General features: G+C 40.2%; 2 protein-coding genes and 1 long non-coding RNA gene across 4 annotated transcripts; 1 reads left to right on the forward strand and 2 right to left on the reverse strand.

Annotated features, from left to right (window-relative positions):
* Positions 1 to 435: 435 nt before the first annotated feature.
* LOC129177490 (uncharacterized) lies at positions 436 to 5,025 on the forward strand. Its single transcript, XR_008569631.1, has 3 exons — positions 436 to 482; positions 4,094 to 4,542; positions 4,862 to 5,025. It is a non-coding gene; the product is annotated as an uncharacterized LOC129177490 (long non-coding RNA).
* LOC129177488 (phosphoglucomutase-1-like) lies at positions 2,020 to 12,176 on the reverse strand. Of its 2 annotated transcripts, none has more exons than XM_054768690.1 (11): positions 11,037 to 12,176; positions 8,782 to 8,944; positions 8,384 to 8,530; positions 8,183 to 8,308; positions 7,050 to 7,240; positions 6,805 to 6,959; positions 5,132 to 5,247; positions 4,829 to 4,964; positions 4,294 to 4,477; positions 2,781 to 2,909; positions 2,020 to 2,181 (listed from the first exon to the last, which is right to left on the reverse strand). In XM_054768690.1, exons 1-11 carry the CDS (start codon positions 11,289 to 11,291, stop codon positions 2,092 to 2,094), a joined length of 1,692 nt encoding a protein of 563 aa, XP_054624665.1. In that variant the 5' UTR covers positions 11,292 to 12,176; the 3' UTR covers positions 2,020 to 2,091. The 2 variants fall into 2 exon arrangements, with proteins under 2 accessions (XP_054624665.1, XP_054624666.1); XM_054768691.1 differs by having other exon boundaries at positions 8,782 to 8,994; positions 10,991 to 12,176.
* A 159-nt stretch (positions 12,177 to 12,335) lies between these two features.
* Positions 12,336 to 21,284, reverse strand: LOC129177489 (angiopoietin-related protein 3-like). The gene is made up of 7 exons (XM_054768692.1): positions 20,738 to 21,284; positions 20,456 to 20,566; positions 18,887 to 19,001; positions 18,672 to 18,785; positions 16,339 to 16,434; positions 15,802 to 16,074; positions 12,336 to 15,736 (listed from the first exon to the last, which is right to left on the reverse strand). Exons 1-7 carry the CDS (start codon positions 21,239 to 21,241, stop codon positions 15,471 to 15,473), a joined length of 1,479 nt encoding a protein of 492 aa, XP_054624667.1. The 5' UTR covers positions 21,242 to 21,284; the 3' UTR covers positions 12,336 to 15,470.
* Positions 21,285 to 21,488: the final 204 nt, after the last annotated feature.

The raw sequence follows: 21,488 nt of genomic DNA on the forward strand, positions 1-21,488 counted from the left end.
TCATTTCACCTGATTAAAGGATTAAAAATGAAGCTCTAGGTGTATGGAATGTAAAAGGATGCCACACATTGCAAAGATAGTCTATATCCTGTTTCTACATCACTGAGTCCTGAATGTCACATTTGAAATTATCATTCTGACTGCGTGTCACGACCACCTTTTATGTTTGGCGCGCTCCCTCCTATTTGTTGCTATGGCGATGAAGCGTGGAGAAAAGCACTTCAAAGTGCATTCGTGATCACAGAGCTGAAGACCAGATGTTTGCAAGCTGATGCTGTTGCTCATGGACACCATGCAGGTACCGAGTTCCATTAAAAATACTTTCTAGACCCTAAGTTCCCAAAGTGGGGTACGTGAATGAACATGAAAAATAATTAGCGCCTAGCGCTCATAATTACGAGTGTAACTGAACGCCTCACGGCGGACCAGAGCAGAAAGGAGACAGCGTGAAGGTGCTCTGTGTGAATCATAGCAACAAATAAGTAAGTTTGATGATTATTTTGTGCATTAAGAGTGGTTCATCTTTAAGATTTCATTTATATTGGTGTTCCAATTAATCCCCACACGGCGCAGCGGTGAAAACCTGTCACTGAGTAGGGATTCACCCGAAAATGAAGCTTTATTGTTGGTTGCATTTATTTTTGTATTTCGGATACTATTAAGAAGGGGGTAGTGTTTTTTTAGAGTTGGGACACCATGGAAAGATTGCGGTCTGATACTGATTCAATAAAAACTTACTCAACAAACAGGATAAAAACTAGCATACTGCTAGTTTCTACTGCTACTGCGTGTTTCTAAGAATGGTACATTCAGGTGCATCACGTAACTCCTGGGGCACAAGTTGCCACCACCACTTAGAAATCACAGGAAACACACCCAAACATCCACATGCAGCCCACTTGTTGCGCATAACAGTAAGACAATGGGGCTATGCGGCGAATCGAGTTTAGTGGGTTAGCGAGCTGTGTTGAGTTGAAACAAGCCGGACTTGCGTGTTCAGCGAAGGTAGCCCTCTTTTAAAGCACCTCTATCACCATGGTAACTTAGGCTAAACTCATAACAGGCTTTCATGGTAAAATCAGCTATGCAAGTGCCACTGTTTCACTGTTTAACTATTTCAGAGATGGCGTCACCATTTATTGAGAACTTACAAGGTTCCCGAGGGGACATGGAGGAAAAAAAAAAGAAAAAATGATGATGATATCCATCTATAAGCGAGATAGATTTTCAGACGAGGGAATACGCTATATATACTCACACGAGTACCAGGAATAAAATGCAATATGAAATATTAATAATTAGGCTAACATGAGCAGACGCCTTGCGTGAGTAGTCACGTCAACACTGCCTTCTGGTGGTCACAATGAGATACATCAAGAAGACACACTGCAAAGATTTTTAAAAAAGTTGCTCCAATTTGCACAAAGCCGAAAACCGGAGTTGACAAAGTAAGTTGATAACCACCGTCGCGGGATGAATAAAATCTGATGGATGTTTGGTTTTGTCAAGTTGCGTCTTGAGCACAAAGCCTGGTTCGGTTGAGCCATTTTCGGCATATACTCCCATAGTTCCAAAATGTTCGACTTATAACAGACGTCATTGTTAAGCAAATAGACTTTCGGACTGATGCTGTTTTATCATGATTGTTCAACTTTACCCTTCAATTTCAAACTTATAACCATAGCCATCATGAGTGGACAAAAAAAGTGAAGCTGAAATTTAAGCCATTTAGATGGAGGGATGCCAACATCAGAGTGGAAACTAGAAACTTTCTCCTAATATGAGAGAAAGTGTTTTTTTATCCTTCAGCAACCGCTAATTTCACGTTGTCATTCACTGATGAGTTTTAATTTTCCACAATGCAGCATTATGGATGATCGCATGGTAATGTGACGGCTGGAAGTGTGCATGAGGTGTCTGAGGAAAATGTTGATGTTGTCACAGAAAGATGACAAAGGAAAGGAAGAAATGACTCATCCGGCAGTTGAAATTCTTATATTGTCGCTCAAAGCTCTACCTACTGCTTGTTTGTTGCCACATCCGGATATGAAATTGCATTTTACAATATTGTGGGGGAGCTGACGGGTTAGGTCATGTGATAACAGATGGGCCGTTTCGACCGGTCCTGTGATGGAGTTGGGAAATCTTGACTGCAATTGTCGCCAACGGTGCCAGCACCACCTGTTCCACAAAAACAAGAGAAAATCAATCGACCGTGAACAGTCATTAGAATCAAACATGTCATGAGTCACATCACATGGCCAAAAAATCGTCACATGCTCAGATTAGAAATTTTTTTTTTTGTATTTTTGCTATGATATTGTAAAGTAGTAGAATGAAGCAGACATGCGAAATACAGTGGCCACTGATGCATTTCTTTGTAATTATACGGATATAATCAGACCTGACCTTTTGGTGAAAGTATATCTTTATTATTTGAAAAATTTTGTATAATTTTGTCTTGATAACCAATCTTATGACGGAATGGCCCACACTGGAAAAAAAATCGGAGATTTTGAGAATAAAGTTGTAAATTTACGAGAAAAAAAGTCATAATATTACCTTTGCCCAGGGCCAAAGGTCATATAAATCCCCCCTTTTCATAAATGTTTCAGGCAACGGCTGTTATAATAATAATAGGAGTATTAAAATAATCTGAGATTTTGAGAATAAAGTTGTAAATTGAGGACTTTATTCTCGTAAATTTACGACTTTGTTCTCGAAATCTCCGATTTAGTTTTTTTGCAATGTGGTTGTAATACTCCGTCGTACCATCGTACCTGTGCATCTTGAAAAATGTGTTCTTTCTCGTAGCTGTCAAGGTAGATCCGAACTGTAGCCCCATCACTACATGTTCCGCTCAGTCTGTAGATGATTCGAGAACCATCAGAGAAAATAATCCGCAGACCCTACAGAGGAAATGTGGACTTTCAGCCATGTGTTCCTGAATAAAATACAATCTTTGAATAATAGCATCTATGCTCACTTGATAGAATACACAGTACAGCAGATCTCCGCTTTTTTCAGGGGCTATGCCCAGAACCACCAGAGAATGGTGGCAGAATGCAGGGCTGGCTTACATAATTATTAGATTCAATTCAGCTCTAGAACCCTCCCCTTCTCACTTCAATTGCCATTGTTCACTCGCAACACAATCCATGTTTAAGCTCTAAATATGTCTCACATACTTATTAAACACAGGTTTTCATCCATCCATAAACTGATTGATTCTGAGTCACATTGTAGTGAGTAACAGCACACAACTATAGTGCATTCAAGGAGTACTGAAAGTGCGAAATATCAACGCTTGACGACAAAACAATATCAATGAAGCCAACTGAAGTTGCTGCCGACTAGAAAACCATCGAGCAGGTGATAACTAATTTTCCACCCAACTCGGAAAAGGCGCTGTTATGTCACAATAATAGTTCACTTCATTGCTGATGACTGGAAGCTAGCGTCTCCTGTGCCACAAATGAGAGGAATGAATGAGAGCCACACGGGTGTAAATATGGCTGGGCTGTTCAACAATGTTGCAAAGGCATGTTGATTGTGGTCTATTCATTGTATTTTTTCTATTATTTGGGAATAAGGGAAGCCATTATTTTTGTATCAGAGCTGCTGGTACAGTAATCTATATTTTGCATGAAAGCTGTTTTTGACTTTGCTATACAGCAAAAATATTTTTGTCAGATATTCTATGCTCAGGATTTTTGTTTGAATTCAGAAGTCTTTATTATTTATTTGTGAATAATGGCTGATTTATTTATGTTGCTTATTCAGAATATGCTGAAATTTGGGTTAATTTTATACATGCTGCTACTGGCGCAATTTACTTTTCCTGCTGGTTCTATACAATGGGGAGTACGTTGGTACGTGTAACCTTCCAATTATTAATATAATGGAAGTAAATTCATCTGTTCATGTTTATTTTAATTGTGGATCATTGCAAATATGCTTTGTTTCAGTAGCACACGGTGAGTAAAAAGATATTTATATATAGAAAAAATGACGCATAAAACAAATTGACAAACTATTGACAAAAAAAAATGCATCGAGATGCATCGATAATCGTTTTGTCATCGCATCGCAGGCCTCTGAATCGTAATCGTATCGAATCGTGAGGTGGCCAGAGATTCCCTCCCTGCTGTCAATGTCAACGCTGTCAATTTGGATTTGCACGTAAGTATCCTTATAGCACTCTGTTTTTGGGGGTGCTGTTCAGTGATTGCTAAATCGTAAATGTGCAATAATCCACTGTATACCAGTAAGTGTATTTGGGATGTACAGTACCTGGTTCCGGGAGATAGTGCTGTCAACTGGGTCTGTGTATTCAAAATTGTCTGCTTTTTCCACTTGGTAAATTTTGTCTTCCACTGCAAATCGCTGCTTCACAAAGGACTTGTCTGCAATCAGGAGCTCCAGATCCTCCATCATTTCACAGGCTGTATCAATGTCTATGTTCGCATAGTCATATCTGGACAAGAAAACATTTCAGTCACATGGTAAAGTTGGAGCGCCGAGATCCAAGGACCCAACTGGGTAATTGCAGCCATTCATTTTTTATAGTCTTGTGTTTTTTTCTTGTGTTAATGTCAATGGCATGAGATTTTCCAAAACACATTTAATTGCAGTATTTAAATAATCAACTTCATTTCCACAAGATGGCAGTCATGCTCACTAGTTATTGACTACTCTAACTGTTTGCCATGACTTATGTAGCACCTAAGTAAATGATTTCTCACTTTTAGTTAATTTAATGTCTGACAAAAGAAGTTGTCTTTGCATATTAGTGCCAGTGAGGTACTTTGAGCCAGTATTTCTTTACCTGGTGAAATAGTTTCTCCCATATTTGATCCAGTGGTCCTTAAGTATATCCTCCACGCTTTGCCTCCTGGTGGCCATGATGGACAGCCATGCCAGCACAGCCCAAAGCCCATCCTTCTCACGAAGATGGTCTGCACCTAACAGAGAATACACGACTTCATCACAGAAATCTGACCAGAACTGGACTTAGGAGACCAAGTGGGGGTAAGTGGCTGTTAATAAACTACAATGCTGATGGGGATGTCAGACAACTTCATGTAAAAAAATCCGAACTATCCCTTTAATAATTAAGTCGATAGCATACTTGTTCCAAAGCTTTCCTCTCCACACAAAGAGAGCCGACCCGCATCCATTAGGTTTCCAAAGAACTTCCACCCAGTGGGAGTTTCATATAGCTCTATTTTGGTTGCCTTGGCTACTCTGTGAGAAATACAAAAATAGAAGCACACACTAATAAGTGAAGCAAACCAACAAAACATGCATCTGTAAATATAAGTGCAGTGCAAATGCAATATACTGTACATCAGTGAAGACATTTTAAGGTTGTCTACTCTAAAGAGCTAAGTGTGGTAGACAAGTACATTCATTTTTACATACAGTGGAACCTCTTAGTGCTAACATTTAAGATGCTGGTCTTCAATTTGTTTGGATTTTGAAACAATCTTTCACATAGGATGGGGGGGGGTCCAAACTTTTCCCAGGGAGGGCCACCTACTGAAAAATGAAAGGATGCAAGGGCCACTTTGGCATTTTGTAAAGCAACACATGCAGATATGCTAAGAAGTTTTATAGAGTTCACACAAAGAAAAGTCAGCTTTGCGATATAGGTGAAAAAGCCTATTTTTAGTATGAACTTTGCCCTGTGCTCATTTTTTCCATTTTTGCTGTTTTTTAATTTTTTTTAAAATTTTCCAAATATTTAAAGTTTCTTCTTGTAAATGTTCTTCTCGTAATATCATGACTTTATTCCCATATTATAACATTTTCCCATTTTCATTTACAACTTTATTTTGTTTTGTTTGTTTCTCATAATATTCCGACCTTTAAAAAAATATATTTTTTCTTTAATATTTCACCTCCATTATCTTTACATTATCTTTCGTCATAATATTATGAGCTTATTCTTGTAAAATTGCGACTTTTTTTGTTAGAATCAAACTTTTTTGTCTTTATATATTGACTTTATTGTCATTAAATCACAGCTGGGTTTTTTTTCATTTTTGCTGTTTTTTTATTTTTACAATTATTTAAACTTTCTTCTTGTACATTTTCTTCTCGTGATTCTGACTTTATTCCTTTAATGTTTTGACTTTATTCTCGCATCATTAAGCATTTTCCTTAAAACTTCATATGCTATTTTGTTTGTTTTTCATCACATTACAACGTCTTTCATCAATATTTCAACTTTATGCTACTAAAATCACGTTATTTTCATCATAATGTTACAACATTATACTCTCATTTTTTTCTCGTTGATTAAAATTTTCTCTTAATTGACTATATTCTTATAAAATTACTGCCGATTTTTCCATTTTTGGTTTTGTTGTTTTTTTTAGTTTTCTTGTTAAATTACATGTGTAGAATGTGCTGCGAGCCAATAAAAAAAACAACCACAGGCCGCAGTTTGGACACCCCTGCCATAGGAAACACTGGAAGAATTAATTTGCACGTTCAAACTACCGCCATCATTAAACATTTATTAACAGAACAGAGATTTTTAAGTAAGTTAATTATTATTTATTTTAACATTCTAATTTTTTCTTCATAATAAACAAAACAGTATAAAAGACATAGGTAGACAGACACTTTTGACACATACAGTTTATTGCTGGACAAACATGATGTGTCACGTGATGTCATGAATGACGGCGGTGTGAACTTTAGAGGCCTATTTCTCCTGAAAATTTGATGTGAATTCCGAATGGTGTGACTTCAGGGGCTCCACCATAATCTATACCAGCCGGGCCAAAGTTGTACCTGTCTAAGGCTGCACTTGTGGGCATGCTGCGAGCGAAGCCCCTCACCCCGCTGTGCTGAAAGTACGGGATGCAGAAGATGTTGTCAGCAATCACGGCCACAGAGTCAGACGGGGTGACCAAGACACCATGCTTCCCGAGGATCATGTTACGATCCTAGAGAACCAAACGTGCGGCCAGAAGGGATGAGTCAAGGGTGCCAGCTCAGGTTGGTTTTAGTCACAGACTCAGTTAAATGGTACTTACCCCATCTCCATCAAAAGCTGCACCAAAGTCATACTCTGCATCCCTCATGCTGTCAACCAGATCTGTAGCGTAGATGAGGTTCGGATCGGGGTGTTGACCTCCAAAGTCCTCCATTGGGACGCAGTTAATGGCAGAATTGGAAGGACAGCCCAGCTCCTCACACATTATTCTCTTCACATAAGGGCCTAGTACTAGACAGCAGAAACAGATGGTATGAAGACACAAATGGACCTGTGACTGAAGGTGTTGCATCCATGTGGTTTCACTGTGGGAATTCTTAAATATCAGCTTGCGGAAATGTAATAAGAGTCCAAATGATGACGGTTGACTGAGAAAACAGAAGGGTTTCATAAGTTGTGTGTGATTTGGATATGATAAATGAATAACAGTACATGCTATGAATTCCTCTCCTGTGTAGTTTCAAGTTGCATAGTGACAGTGAGAATTTGTAGGGTGGTTCAGTTTCAATGCTTGGGACACCTTGAATAGTTTGTAACTGTACCCTACTCAAAACCCTACTGTGGTGACCCCAGCTGGTTGTTTGTAAAATGTTTACCATCTCGTTCCAGAAAGAACAAAAGCAAGGTGGATGAGGAAGAAAAGAGTAGCAGACGCAATAACATTGTCATCCCATATTTCTCAGGTCTATCTGAGAAACTCAGAAGGATTACATACCAGTACACTTCAAAGTTGGTAACACAGACAGAGGTTGGTACACCCCAAAAGACAGGACACCCATACCCAGAAGAACAATGTGGCATATGCTGTCCAATGCAGTGAGGAATGCACCGATTTTTACATTCAGGAAACCAAGCAGCCACTGAGCAGGCGCATTTCACAACTCTTCAGGTCAAGACTCAAGAGAAAGAGTACTCTCTTGAGGCCAATAGCAGTAGCTGTTTCAGGCTTCAGTGAAAAAGTCCAAAAACCTCAAAGTTTTGAACGACGCATTTACGACTCGCACATCCCTAGTGGACTGGCATATGATGACTTGTTCGATGTCGGTTTAGGCGGGTTCCACTGTTGTACCAAAAGTGTAACGCGGTCATGGAAAGACAATAATAGTAAATAATATTTAGATAGATAGATAGAAGATAGAATGACAGCAAACTTTGCTTAGTTGAGCCTCTCACCTCCATGCATGGCATCCAGTCTTATCTTAATGTGATTCTCGCCTGACAATAGCTCTTTAAGGGCAGCAAAGTCAAAGATGTTCCTCATCAGGTTGGCATAGGACTCAACAGAGTCCACAATTTCCACTGAAAAATACCACACAAGAGATCTTTTGGTGATGTTACCAAACTGCGTTTTATTTTGTTTAATATATTTTTTACCTGTGAAAGGTTTGAACTTGTTCTCCAGATCAAATGTCTGTTTACCCAGAGTTGTTAGATCCAGTCTGAGTCCTGGGCAGATGGCAAATTCTTCGATGGTTCTGCTGATCTGGTAGATCTTGTTTGTGACAGCATCGTTGGCTGGTCCTGGACGAGGCAGCATGACTCTAGTGTTATATTTGATATGCAATCACAGGTCTGGGTATTCATTACAAGGATGAATATGGTGGGCATTTTTGTCTTTAATGTGTTACTAAGGTTTCCTTCATCTCAAATCTCCATCTTTATCTGAATGCTGCCTTGTGCATCCTGGCTAAGAGCCTCTCTGAATTCTTCTGTGCTACATTACTTCTCTTGGCTGATGCTGCTGCATATTTCCGCCACTCCAACGACCATACCTCCATTTGCAGAGTTAAACTTCATGCCAAAGTCTCCATCAGGCCCTGCAGGGTGACGACTGGCAGTGAGAATGATGCCACCAATTGCTTTGGATTTCCTGATCACACAGGAGCTGGCCGGCGTGGACATCAACCCATGGTGTCCAACGATGAGACGGCCCACCTGAGGACATAGGTACGTGTGTGTGTGTGTATGAGTTCGCATGAGTTTGACTTTGCAGAGCAGGGACACCACTTAATGTCAGATTTGATATGCCAAGGAATCAAATTTCAGCTAATAAATGTAAGTTGAGCTGCATTAAAAACGGCTTGTATCATGTGAGAGTGTATTTCCCGCTTGTAAATTCCGCTACCCGCAAGAAGGGAAGCTCGGATTTGATGTCATTGAAACATGCTAACCATCGAGAGTGCTTTACTGCAACTCACTGGCATCGCTATGTAGATTTTAGGTGGGCTGTGCCACTGTAAAAAGTTCTTTGGCGTCCCTGTACTGTAATTTTTATATTTATATACGTTTTTTTTCATTGCTGAGTGGAGTAAGGTGGAGGAGGGGGCAGCCAACATTGTTTTAATTCAGACTTTAAAAAAAGTAATTATGACCACTACTACTACCACAACTACTACATTAATTCTTCATTTTACATGTTAATATATTATTTATTATATTTATGCATGTTTTCAATGTAAGAACATGCTTAACAACAGAATTTCTGACATTTGATAAACATCATTGAATTACATTCATTATTATAAACTAACGCACACACACATTTCTTTGAGTGTGTGTGTGTATCTACTGTATATAATATACAGACATAGGATATTTATATTGTGCAGTAATCCCTTGTCACTTTGCGCTTTGAATTTTACTGCTTCACTCGCCCACGTTTTTCTGTAATATATTAATAAATCTGCTGTTTTGTGGTTGACTATGGCCTATTATTAGTCAAAAATATGCATATTTTGGAAAATTTCTGTTTTTTTGGCCTAAATTAAGCTTTTTCAAGTATAAAAATGGCCAATACAAACATAAGGCATTCACATGACGCGTTCAAGGACGTTGTGATGACATGTAGAATTCTACACTGGTCATTCGGTGTCAGTAATGTTCCATTGATGAGATAATCACGACCACAGGACGTACTGTTCAGAAACCGGAAGTAAAAAACTAACAAGGAACTCTCCCAATTCTAAATGTGAGTCTATATTACTGTCTGTCTCATGAATGCCTTATTTTTTCTTCTTATATCTACTATATCGGGTAATATGAGTGTAAAGGTGACTATAGGGGTGTTATTTAATGTCTGGAGGCCTCTAATAAACCATACTTAGAAGGTTTGTGGTCGTCCGCTCTGGAACCAATTAACTGCGATAAACAAGGGATTACTGTACATACTTTATATATTATGAGTGTTGGAAGTCATGGCATTAAAATTAAAATATTTTCCAGTAACGAGGAATGTAATTAGTTACTATTTTGTCAAATGTGGCACTTTACCATGCACCGATAGCTATATCAACAATCTGGATGTCACCTCAGTCGCCATTGGTCACTACTAGCTACACAGGAATCTAAATAGCAAGTCAACAAGAGCTGTGGTTGCTCCTTCTCTAGAAAAAAAAGTGTCCCCTGGTGTTTTGGTAGAGAACTGTCATGAGCTCAGCCCTCAGCCCTCAGCCCTCATCCCTAATCTCACAAAGCATCTCCCACACTACAAAAATGATTCTGAATTCTTTTGCATATTTGAAGGTTTTTCCAAAAATCAATGACATCCCCTGGTAGCTAATTGTATCTATGAAGGAGTAATTCCATTACTGATTTAATTACTTTTGTAAAAGAACTATTACCTATAACTAATTACTTTTTTAGTAAGTAAGTAATGTGCCCAACACTGTATATTATCATAGACTATTAACAGAATATGCATTAGCATTACTATATATAATATAATATAGTATGTTAATAGTTACAGTTACACAAAATAATGTAATCAGATTAGTTATTTATAAGGACAGTCACATAATATACATAGCTGTTTGTCATCATTCTTCTTTATACTGTATAATCTAAAATGGAAAAATGTTCCGTTGAAGAGTGTTTGAAAACAAACACAATATATGGATGATAAAGGGTGGACGCCGGGGCAGGTGACACTGACATACATCTACACATACGCACACACACACACACACACACACACAGTTGCACCATGCACACACAAATTAAGTAAATTAACACACACGGGATCACTGACCCCATTGGCAGCTGCCATCTGCACAACGACCTCAATAGCTGTTTGGTTAAAGAAGCGTCCATCTCCCCCAACCACCACTGTGGATCCCTGGCGGTCACGGAGGTCAATGGAGGAGAAGATACTCTGGATAAAGTTGTGCAGATAGTTCCTCCTGGACTGGAAGACATGGACTTTTCTCCTCAGGCCGTTGGTACCGGGTCTCTGATCAGGGTAAGGGGATGTAGGGACAGTCAAAACCCGCAAAGGACTGTCCATCTTTTATATTTTTGGGGGAATTTGACCTAATGAAGAAGCAGGTAACGCAGAGGAAAGCTGTTGTTTGCAGGGATAGTATCACAGAGACGGAACTGCCGGGTGAAAGCTTGCTTGACTCCTCCTATTATTTTCCCTGCAGGGTGCACAGGGTGACAGTGGTCTACACAGGACCCAAAATAACCTTTCAAACTCGTGTGTGTGTGTGTGTGTGTGTGTGTGCAGACGCAGAGGGAGAAACTGAAGACGCTCCTTCACACATGTGCAGCGAGATCACTGTCAAGCCTGCCAGCCAAGTCATAAAGTTGTGTTTGGGTGTGTCTGAGTGTGTGCACTGTGGTGTTGAGGTCGTCAACTTCCCTGGGCTGCAGCAAGGCGTAAACATAAAGGGAAGAAATAAGACAAGGTCGCAACAGAAATGAATAGCTTTTACAATGTATACAGTATAGTTGTACAGTTGCAAGCGCTGGTGCATGGAGAACATGAAAGCATGGAATGGAAAAGTGCAATGAGAAAGCGCTGCACCGCCCTCTAGAGTTTATAAATCGTACCTACAACTCAAAAGTTACAAAAGCACTGTTTATGGCAACTTTTCGAATGAAACAATTTCACAAACCTTTCAAACAGTAAATTATTGAAATGATCTGCTTGAAGCACTAACTAAAGAAATGACCACCTATCTGACCACTGCAAGATCTGATCTCTCCATTGAAAAAGATAAAAGGAAGATTATGATTATACTTTGGGTGATGAATTTACGTTTTTTTGCTCTTATCACGGTTTTTCAAAAATAAATACATTAACTTATAGATCATACTGTTTTGCTGTAGAATACAACTTATTATTAGTCAAAACATATGCACATTTAAGCAAATGTACATATTTTGGGCCTAAATGAAGCGTTTTCAAGCATAAAAATGGGTAAATGAATTAAAATGCAAATACAAGGCATTCTAAAGACACATTCAAAGATGTTGATATGTAATATTCTACACTGGTCACTAGGTGTCAGTAATGTTACTGTAATGATCGGTCAGACACACAAGCGCCAGAACAACAGGCTTTAATTGCAGGTTGGAATTATTTCACAACAGGCACAAAAATCCCAAATAAAAACACAGGCTACTGTTGCAGCCGTAACCAACGTCAAGCTGAAAATAAACTCTGAACCCTTGATGTCACTTCCTGTCCTATCACTCAGCTCCCGAAAGGAACACATTTATACAGTAGAAGCACACATGAGCACGAGTCTTATTTATGTGTTAAATAGCTTATTTACTCCTATTATGTCTACTATATTTGGTAATACGAGTGTAAAAGTGACTATAGGGTGTTATTTCATGTCCAGAGGGCTAAAAAAATGTTAAAAACTGCATTTAGAAGGTCGCAAACAGGATTTTTATGCTATTTTTTCTAGTTAAAAAATATACAGCATATTAAAGCTTTCATAAAGCACGGACCAGTCTGATATTTAGAAGATGTTCCAATTGTTTTTTTTTTAACCTACCAAAATATTCTTCTTTGAAACCATAGTATGATGCATTTACATCACCAGTCCAAAGTTTGGACATGCAAAACTGTGAACTGTATTATGTGATGTGCTACTGTTTGGACTTATATGCATGTTCAAGATGAATTAAAACCATGAACCATGAACCATGTCCTCATTCAATAGCATGAGGAAGTGTGTCTAAACTTTAGACTGGTAGTGGAGGTTGTGCAGAGTTGCAGCAATGACTATTCAATTGGTCGAAAAAAGTACATACAGTGGTGTTAAAAAGTGTTTTCCCCCTTCCTGATTTTTATTTTTTTTTTTAGCATATTTGTCACACTTCAATGTTTCAGATCATCAGACACATTTAAATATTAGTCAATGACAACACAACTGAACACCTAATGCAGTTTTTAAATGAAACTTGTTATTATTAAGGGAGAGAAAAACCTATATGTGTGAAGAACTGAGCAAACCCTAAACCTAATAACTGGTTGGGCCACCCTTAGAAGCAACAACTGCAATCAAGTGTTTGCTGTCTGTGGAGGATTTTGGCCAACTCATCTTTGCAGAATTGTTGTCATTCAGCCACATTGGAGGGTTTTCCAGCATGAAGCGCCTTTTTAAGGTCATGCCACAGCATCTAAATAGGATTCAGGTCAGGACTTTGACTAGGCCTCTCCAAAGTCTTCATTTTGTTTTTCTTCAACTATTCAGAGGTGGACTTGCTGGTGTGTTTTGGATCATTGTACTGCTGTAGAACCCAAGTTGGTTTCAGCTTGCGGTCACAAACAGATGGCCAGACATTCTCTTTCAGGATTTTTGTCGTAGACAGCAGAATTCATGGTTCCATTTATCACGGCAAGTCTTCCAGGTCCTGAAGCAGCAAAACAGCCCCAGACCATCACACTACCACCACCATGTTTTACTGTTGGAATGGTGTTCTTTTTCTGAAATGCAGTGCTATTTTTAGGTCAGCTGTAATAGGACACACACCTTCCAAAAAGTTTTGTCTCATCAGATCACAGTATTTTCCCAAAGGTCTTGGGGATCATCAAGATGAGACACGCCTTATTGTTCAGTGTTCAATGTTTTGTTGAGCAGTGGTTTTCGTCTTGGAACTGCCATGCAGGCTGTCTTTCTTATGGTGGAGTCATGAACACTGACCTTAACTGAGGCAAGTGAGGTCCGCAGTTCTTTGGATGTTGTTGTGGGGTCTTTTGTGACCTCTTGGATGAGTCGTCGCTGCGCTCTTGGGGTAATTTTGTTTGGTCGGCCACTCCTGGGAAGGTTCACCACTGTTCCATGTTTTTCCATTTGTGGATAATGGCTTTCACTGTGGTTCGCTGGAGTCCCAAAGCCTTAGAAATGGCTTTAGAACCTTTTCCAGACTGATAGATCTCAAATACTTCCTTTCGGGGCAGCAATCACTTTTTCACACAAGGCCATGTAGGTTAGAATTCTTTTCACCCTTAATAATAAAAAGTTTCATTTAAAAACTGCATTTTGTGTTCAGTTGTGTTGTCATTGACTAATATTTAAATTTGTTTGATGATCTGAAACATTTAAGTGTGGAAAACACGCAAAAATAAAAAAAAACAGTAAGCGGGCAAAGACTTTTTCACACCACTGTATCTACAAAGCATTCGCAAACAAAAAAGCTAAGTCTGTTGTTGGGTAGACATATCTTGTTTGTCTGTTGCATAGTGAGAGTCAATGTGACCCAGTAGAAAAACTGCTTTTGCATAGCTGCATGTTTTGAATTCTCCCCTATGACCACTGACCTCAGGTAGTAAATGACTATGTTGTGCCGCAGTATGAGGACCACAACAGCTTATACGATTGCAGTATAATTGTGATTTTACATGACATTTTCATCATCTTCACTGTTGGTCTTAGCTAACGTCCTGTGTGATTGACTTTAACCAACAATGATTTAACACTTGCCTGTAAACCCTCCCGTTTTCCCCGGGAAACTCCCATAATTTGCCCTTCTTTCCGAGCGACCGCTCGTTTTAATAGTTTCCCGTATTTTCCCCATACGAGCCGACGTGCGCCCCTGTCCAGTTGTTTGCCCCGTAGCAATAATGTGGGTTTTAGTGTGGATATCACTTGGCTATGCTAACTAATGTATAAGGAGATAACGCTTTATATGTAGATTTTCAACATGTTCGCATGACTATCACAACCATTCACGTGAGTAGAATCATTACACTAAATAATTCCATGTTACTATATTTTGTCATTTAATGTACAACATGTAGTGTAAATAGACGTGTTTTACACTATAACCCGTTAAACGATGACATTTATAATTGATTTGACTCCTTCAAAAGGGATGGACAATAAGAACTCTTACAGGTTTCTTTGTTATACGCATGCACACTAGGGGCTAGGTAGCCCAATTCGATGGGGGTGCACGGTTTGCCAGGACAGCTGTTGCCACTCTGGCTGTAGCTGGTAAAAAAAAAAAAAAAAAAAAGGACGCTATTAAAATAACACGGTGGTGCCACAGTAGTCAGTCGGGTCTTTACACCAGCATCCCACTGGTGGAAAGACCAGAATTTCCCTTATTTTTCCTCACTTTCCCTTATTTTCAAACCCAAATGTTGACAGTTATGAGTCCCAAACTGTGCCCAAGGCCTACTGAAGCCATGACTGCCCAAACGGAGCACTTCCGAAGCTCCCCTTTAGGGGCCGCTATACACTGTGCTTGCAGCTGACTCTTCACTGGAGAATGTGTTGTTTGCAAGAAAGCCACCAAGGTCAGAGGATGTGGTGGAGGTGGTGCTGACGGGATGGACAGAAATCTGTGTGAACTTGAGCGAATAAGCTTTACGTCCCGGCTTTAAAAGGATCCCTCGTCGGCGGTCCGAACCCGAACGCCCCTTAGGTCTCATGAAGAAGTACCTTCCATTCAAGTTGTTGTCTCCACAACTGTTGAACCACCAACCACCTGAAGAAGCAATACAAATACGTAAAGTCTTGATTTTTAAGGACAAGATGTCTCATCTTCAATACCTGTGTAGTTGTGGGCACAGTTGGAGTCCTGGTTCTTGTCATTGTCCCTGTCCTTAGTGGAGAACATCATGCCTGTGTGGTTCCTCATGGGGTCGGTCAGATCCCCTGACAGCAGCTTGAGGTGAAGGGTGTAGTTGCTCTCTGCACCGCCAAGGTCAAACCTGTATTCAATAAAGCGTTTGTTCTGTTTCCAGTCTTCCAGCTGGATGTGAAGGACAGCGTTGCCCTGAGCAGCTAGAGAACCAATCTTGTTGAGACCCAGCCAAAACTCCCCTGAAGACGGCATGGTTTACCACAAATGAGAAGCACAGAAAGGAACATGAAGAGGACAGCTTGAATTGTTCCAAATTACAACCACATAATTATAGCGAACAAAGCAGCTGCAGACGGCTGTGCGGCTGTCGCAGATTCAGTAAGAAACTTTCACCACAGCCATCTCAAATATTTTGGCATTCAATTCCTACAATATCATTTGGATAGTTTGAATTCCGTAGTTTTGAACATCTTTAAAAATCAAAGTTGCTTGCTTTGACATACCGTGAAAATCTCCAAATCCATTTTCATATTTTTCCCAGGTTTGATCAAAGTTCACAGAACCATCCTTCCTTCGCTGGATGACTGTTGCTCCGTGATCTACGTGAGTAGAAACAGATGAAATTATCTGCAGAGCTCTGCCTGTGATTTCTCCTGAAGTGAACGTGGAACCTCCAAAGTCCAAAACAACCCGTTCCGTGAACACAGTTCACTCGCCAAAACAAATGTTCCCATAGGCTTAACCACTGTCAAATAAGATGAGATACTGTAAGACGTAATCGGGAAGGAACAGGCAGATGTTTGCGCCTAGTGGCATTTTAAAGGCATTACTTAGGGATGCTCCGATCAGGGTTTTATGCTGCCGATTCTGATACCGATCATCCAGGACTGAAATCGGCCGATACCGATAGCAATCACATGGATTAATTGTATATTTTTCAATTTGTTTATGATGAGTGCTATTGGGCAGGGGTGCCGTATAAAGGGGAAAAGTCAGGATAATTCCAAGGTCTCTTGACTGCCACAGGGCCCAAAAAAATAGGTAATTGCTAATATATTTTGTAATTAATTAATAATGGGGGGGCAACGTGATTTTCTTCATGGGACACAGAATTCCTGGCTGCACCCCTGCTACTGGCTATATGATATGAAAAAAGGAACCATAAAATCACCTTAATTGAGACAAAAACATATTTCACTTACTTTTTGAAGACAACTCGCGAAATGTCTCTTTCAGGAAACTTTGGTCTTCCACCGCTGAGAAAGGCTGCTTTTGTCCGATGAATTCAATTATTTTTCGGGTTATTAGCTTAGCCATCTGACTGTCACACACATACGGGCGCGTGCATTAGCTGCCTTTTGACATGAGCTGCCGTGAGCCTCCAAAACTCACCATACACTGTCAAGTGTTGTTCATCAAATGCCGTATTAAAGCTTTTTACCCCCGCAAGATAGAAGATGTGTTTGTTAGCAGTTAGGTTCCACACGGCAGACGTGATTGCTTTTGTTTTGAAGGAACAACGCTGCCCAAGACAAGTACAAGACACTACACTGTACAAAAGGGTCCCTGTGGACTGCAGTAGTGCTAGCCACAGGTGATCGGCTTGTGTGATCAACGTTGAAAGGCATTTATCGGCATATGCCGATCACACCATTTTTTTACCGAACTTCGGTCGATACTGATCAGTGGCTGATACTGATTGGACGTAGCTGGGAGACGCCGGTTCTTTCTTCTATGCTCGGAGGATGCGCTCGCTTAGACTTCTACTTTTTGGTCATTTAATGGCTGTCACGTCCTCTAGCAGTATGCCCAATTCTTTCCCCACCCTCCAGCCTGGCCTTCTGCTTTTATTGGGTTTATAACCGTAAGCTTTAATGGTGTCTTTTGCCAGCTCAAGACAAAGCTCAGTCAGTGCCTGCTGCTTCCTCCTTTGCTGGCTTTGTTGTACTGACTAAAACTGTTTTTTGGCCTCATGCCTCTACATCTGGGGTCCAGACCTACACAGCACATTGTACTGAGCAGCCAGAAGCTTTCCTATACAGTAGATCCTCGCTTTTAGTGGGGGTTACATTCCTGGAAACCACCAGTGAATGGAGAGTAATTGATACAAGGGATGTCACAAGACATCCAACTCACGAGACAAGACAATGCATGAGATTGGGTCCACGAGAACGAGACGAGAGTACTTTAAGAAAAGTACAATGAAAAAATAACAAGGAAACAAACTTTTTTTATTTAACCGAATCACAAAACAATGCAGGTGTGTTTTGAAATGTTTATTGTCCCGCAAATTGACACTCAAAAATATCCAGCTGTCCTCTGATAGTTTTTTTTTTATTTAAAAAAAAATTCTAAAAAAATGTAAATATATATATATATATATATAAAACAAAACTAAACAACATTATACATATACTGTATTTAAAGACAAATCTTCAACGTTTTAACTTTTTCTAGTAACATTATGCTTTTCTGCTAAATTTTTTACGCTTTTGCTGGGTTGTTGTTTATTTTATTTCTGCAAATTTGCAGGATCGTGAATTCTGTATTGCGAATGTCCGGAGAGCCACTGTACCTCACAAAACTCCATTTCCAGTTCTCGGTTATCATGACACTTTCCTGGTACCGTGCAAAATTTTTTAGCTAAAGTTTCACAAGATTTTCTGACCATTCAAAAACCATGTCAAAAATTCCAGTGGTTTGAACTGTTCAAATTTGTTTGACTTTTAAGGCATATTTTTTCTTCATTGGTGAAATGTTGTTCAACTTTGGAGGTTCCAGTGTTCCCTTATGTGCAAGGACTATTTAAAGACAGAAGTGACATTAAATAATCTACCTGCACTCATGTCACAAAATGCCATGAAGGGCTCGGATCCATTCGGCCTGATGGCGTACACTCCACTCAGTTTCTCACCTCTGTTGAACAGTTCACTGCAGTCTGATGGGAGATCTTTGATGAACGAAAACAAGACTTAATACAGCCCATACCACAACTGCAATCATTGCTTATTAAACACCAGAATGATTATGGCTGATATTAACAGCAATTACCCATGACTGCATTTTTCTTGCTGGAGGCCAGATAAGGGCTGAGTGTTGGCGCTTCACTGATGAAGGATTCAGGCATCCTTTCAATTGTCTCCTGAGCTAAAGAACTGGCTATAAGCTGAAAGGGTACAGTGTTTGGGACATAAATTAGATGGTATGGATACACCCACTGGTAAATACATTATACAGTATTTGAAAGGAGTCAATCATGAGCTACAAAACAACTCACAACGAGCTTTTCAATTAATTGGAAATTGCAGGAGGTCATTACTCAATATAACAGTCTGAACATCTTACAAAGAATGCTAAACTCAACACTCAAAAGGTATACATAATACATATACAAACATGTACCAATAGGAGTTTAAAACAAACATTTTTTAAAAAGTTTTCCCATAATACATTTGATCTGGGCAAAGCATTTGATACCCCTTTTACACTCTAGTGAACTTGTGGTGTTGGTGCTGGATTCAGTTTGCGGCCGAGTGGAACCTGTGAACTGACTCCGCAGTGGTGGAGCTATGGGGTGGCCACGGCCGGGGGACAATTTTGACAAACGCGGCTCTGTGGTGCAGAACATTAGTTCAGCTGAACCGCCGTTTCCACTTCCATTTTTTTTCTGGACGAAAAATCTTGTCACATTTTAATCTTGTAAGATCTTGTGACACCCCTAGTTATTATTATCAACATTTTAACGTTCTCTAGTCACATTATGCCTTTTTGCTCTATTTGTCCACTACTGCTGGGTTTTTGTTATTTTATTTCTGCAATGAGCCACGTTCCGCAGATGGCCCCTGCACCACACTTTGGACCCACATGCATCTTTTTCCTGGAAGGCGACTGTGTCCAAGCTCTGCCTTCTTGGCAATGTTGGTCATGGGCTGGGTTGCATTGTGGAGGGATTTTTACAACTTTCAGATGTGCATTGCACGGCATTACGGAGGTGGAGCTCACTCCAGTTCGCCTGCTCAGTGAATACATTTTTGTTGATGGATTGTATTTGATTACTGAATAAATGCATGATGCTAGAAACACTTAAATGCATACCTTTATTTGATAAATTTTGATAAATTGTCAACAGAGATTTATTCTATGTATGAGGTGTGTTATGAAGCAGATGATCAGCGGTGCTTGAAAGTTAATGCTCAGCCAAATGCAATGAGTGCCAATAGAACTGCTCGGTGATTAAAAATGTAGACAAGTCCAAACATCTATGTGGGTTGATCTGGTCAAATCTTAAGTAAAATTGATCAAATGTAATATTGCTACCGCTTCTGTTTGGACATCTGTTAAACTCCGAAGGAGAAAAAAGCCACACGTCACTCGCTGACGCTGATGCTGTGAACACCAGGATAGGTTGGATTCCAAGGTATGCCTAAAGCACTTAATGTGCACTTCCAATAATGCCTCTCACACTGCCACTTCCATATTACTGTATTATCATCACAGTATCGATGCCAGAGGTCACAATCTGATTGGTTTCTGGCTGCTCTGTTCTCACGATAAAGCTTTTCTCCAAAAGAGACATCACTCCTGGAATATACCCTAAGAAATCATTTGACATTTCCTTACCTTTTCCTCCAGATTCTTGATCTTTATCCTCTGGTAGTTGAGTTGATCACTTTGCTCCCTGACAGCGTTCAGAAGCTCTGTGATGCTTTGCTCCTGGCTGGTAATCACTTCCTGGCAAAAGACATAGAAAATAACCTGTTAACTGCTTTTTAATCATTATGATTTAAGAATGATAAATAGTATAAATAGACTGCAGTCATATGGAGTAAATTATGTCAGGCGTTGTAGGTTAACCCCCCTGCAGAGAAGGGTGTGCGAGGTGGAGCCAGTAGGGTGACTCACCCTAAGGCCGTTGATCTCTCCTACTTGGTCGCTGGTAAACATGCCCTGAGACAGACTTCTCAGCTTCTCCTCCAGGCGGTCCACCTTGCTTTGCAGGTGGCTCTTCTCCAGCATGATGGTGTCCACTTTGGAGCTGATCTTGACAGACAGGCCTTTAATCTCTTCATTGTTGGCCTTCAGCACCACAGCAGTCTTCTTGAGCTCCTCTTCCTCCTCCTTGATTTCACTGGCCAGCACAGACAGCTGGGAGAAGGACCGGTCAAAAATATTAAGTTTTTGGAAGATGTCATTGATCTGCCCTTTTGTCTTGTGCACAAACTTCCGCAGGCTCTGCCCCAGCTGAAGGAGGCCGTTCGCGAGGAGACGCACATCATCCAGGGCTGCAACGTGTGAGCGGGTTTCGGCAGGAGCCTCGGGTTGGAGGGTGGGCTGCTCCTCTCTGCCACAAAGGACAGGGAGACAAGCACCAGTAAGGACGAGTAAGGAGATCAGAATTGTTTTCATGTTGTTCTGCCTCTCCTACTGCTGACAGCTGTCTCCCTCCTCTTTGACAGGATGGAGAGCCACAGGGGGAAAGTCATGGGCTTTATACACGGCCACAAGCATGTCAATGATTGACTAAGATCTGATCAATTCCTGCACACAGACCTCCTCCTGTCGGGAAAAGCAGCTTTGAAAGAAATATACCGTTTATATGTACTAGAACAGAGTATGATGGTTGTACTATAATAATGTTTACATGTTTGCATGG

The sequence above is a fragment of the Dunckerocampus dactyliophorus genome, chromosome 2 (assembly GCF_027744805.1).
Source record: "Dunckerocampus dactyliophorus isolate RoL2022-P2 chromosome 2, RoL_Ddac_1.1, whole genome shotgun sequence".
Taxonomy (NCBI): Eukaryota; Metazoa; Chordata; class Actinopteri; order Syngnathiformes; family Syngnathidae; genus Dunckerocampus; species Dunckerocampus dactyliophorus.

Coding starts and splice junctions, on each gene's coding strand:
- LOC129177488 (XM_054768691.1), bottom strand. CDS start 11,291: ATGGACAGTCCTTTGCGGGTTTTGACTGTCCCTACATCCCCTTACCCT. Junction 8,309..8,383: donor CAAGTTCAAACCTTTCACAG/GTAAAAAATATA, acceptor GGTATTTTTCAG/TGGAAATTGTGGACTCTGTT. Junction 5,248..6,804: donor ACAAGTGCAGCCTTAGACAG/GTACAACTTTGG, acceptor TATTTCTCACAG/AGTAGCCAAGGCAACCAAAA.
- LOC129177489 (XM_054768692.1), bottom strand. CDS start 21,241: ATGAAAACAATTCTGATCTCCTTACTCGTCCTTACTGGTGCTTGTCTC. Junction 16,435..18,671: donor ATTTTGTGACATGAGTGCAG/GTAGATTATTTA, acceptor CTACTCACGTAG/ATCACGGAGCAACAGTCATC. Junction 16,075..16,338: donor TGGATTTGGAGATTTTCACG/GTATGTCAAAGC, acceptor TGCCGTCTTCAG/GGGAGTTTTGGCTGGGTCTC.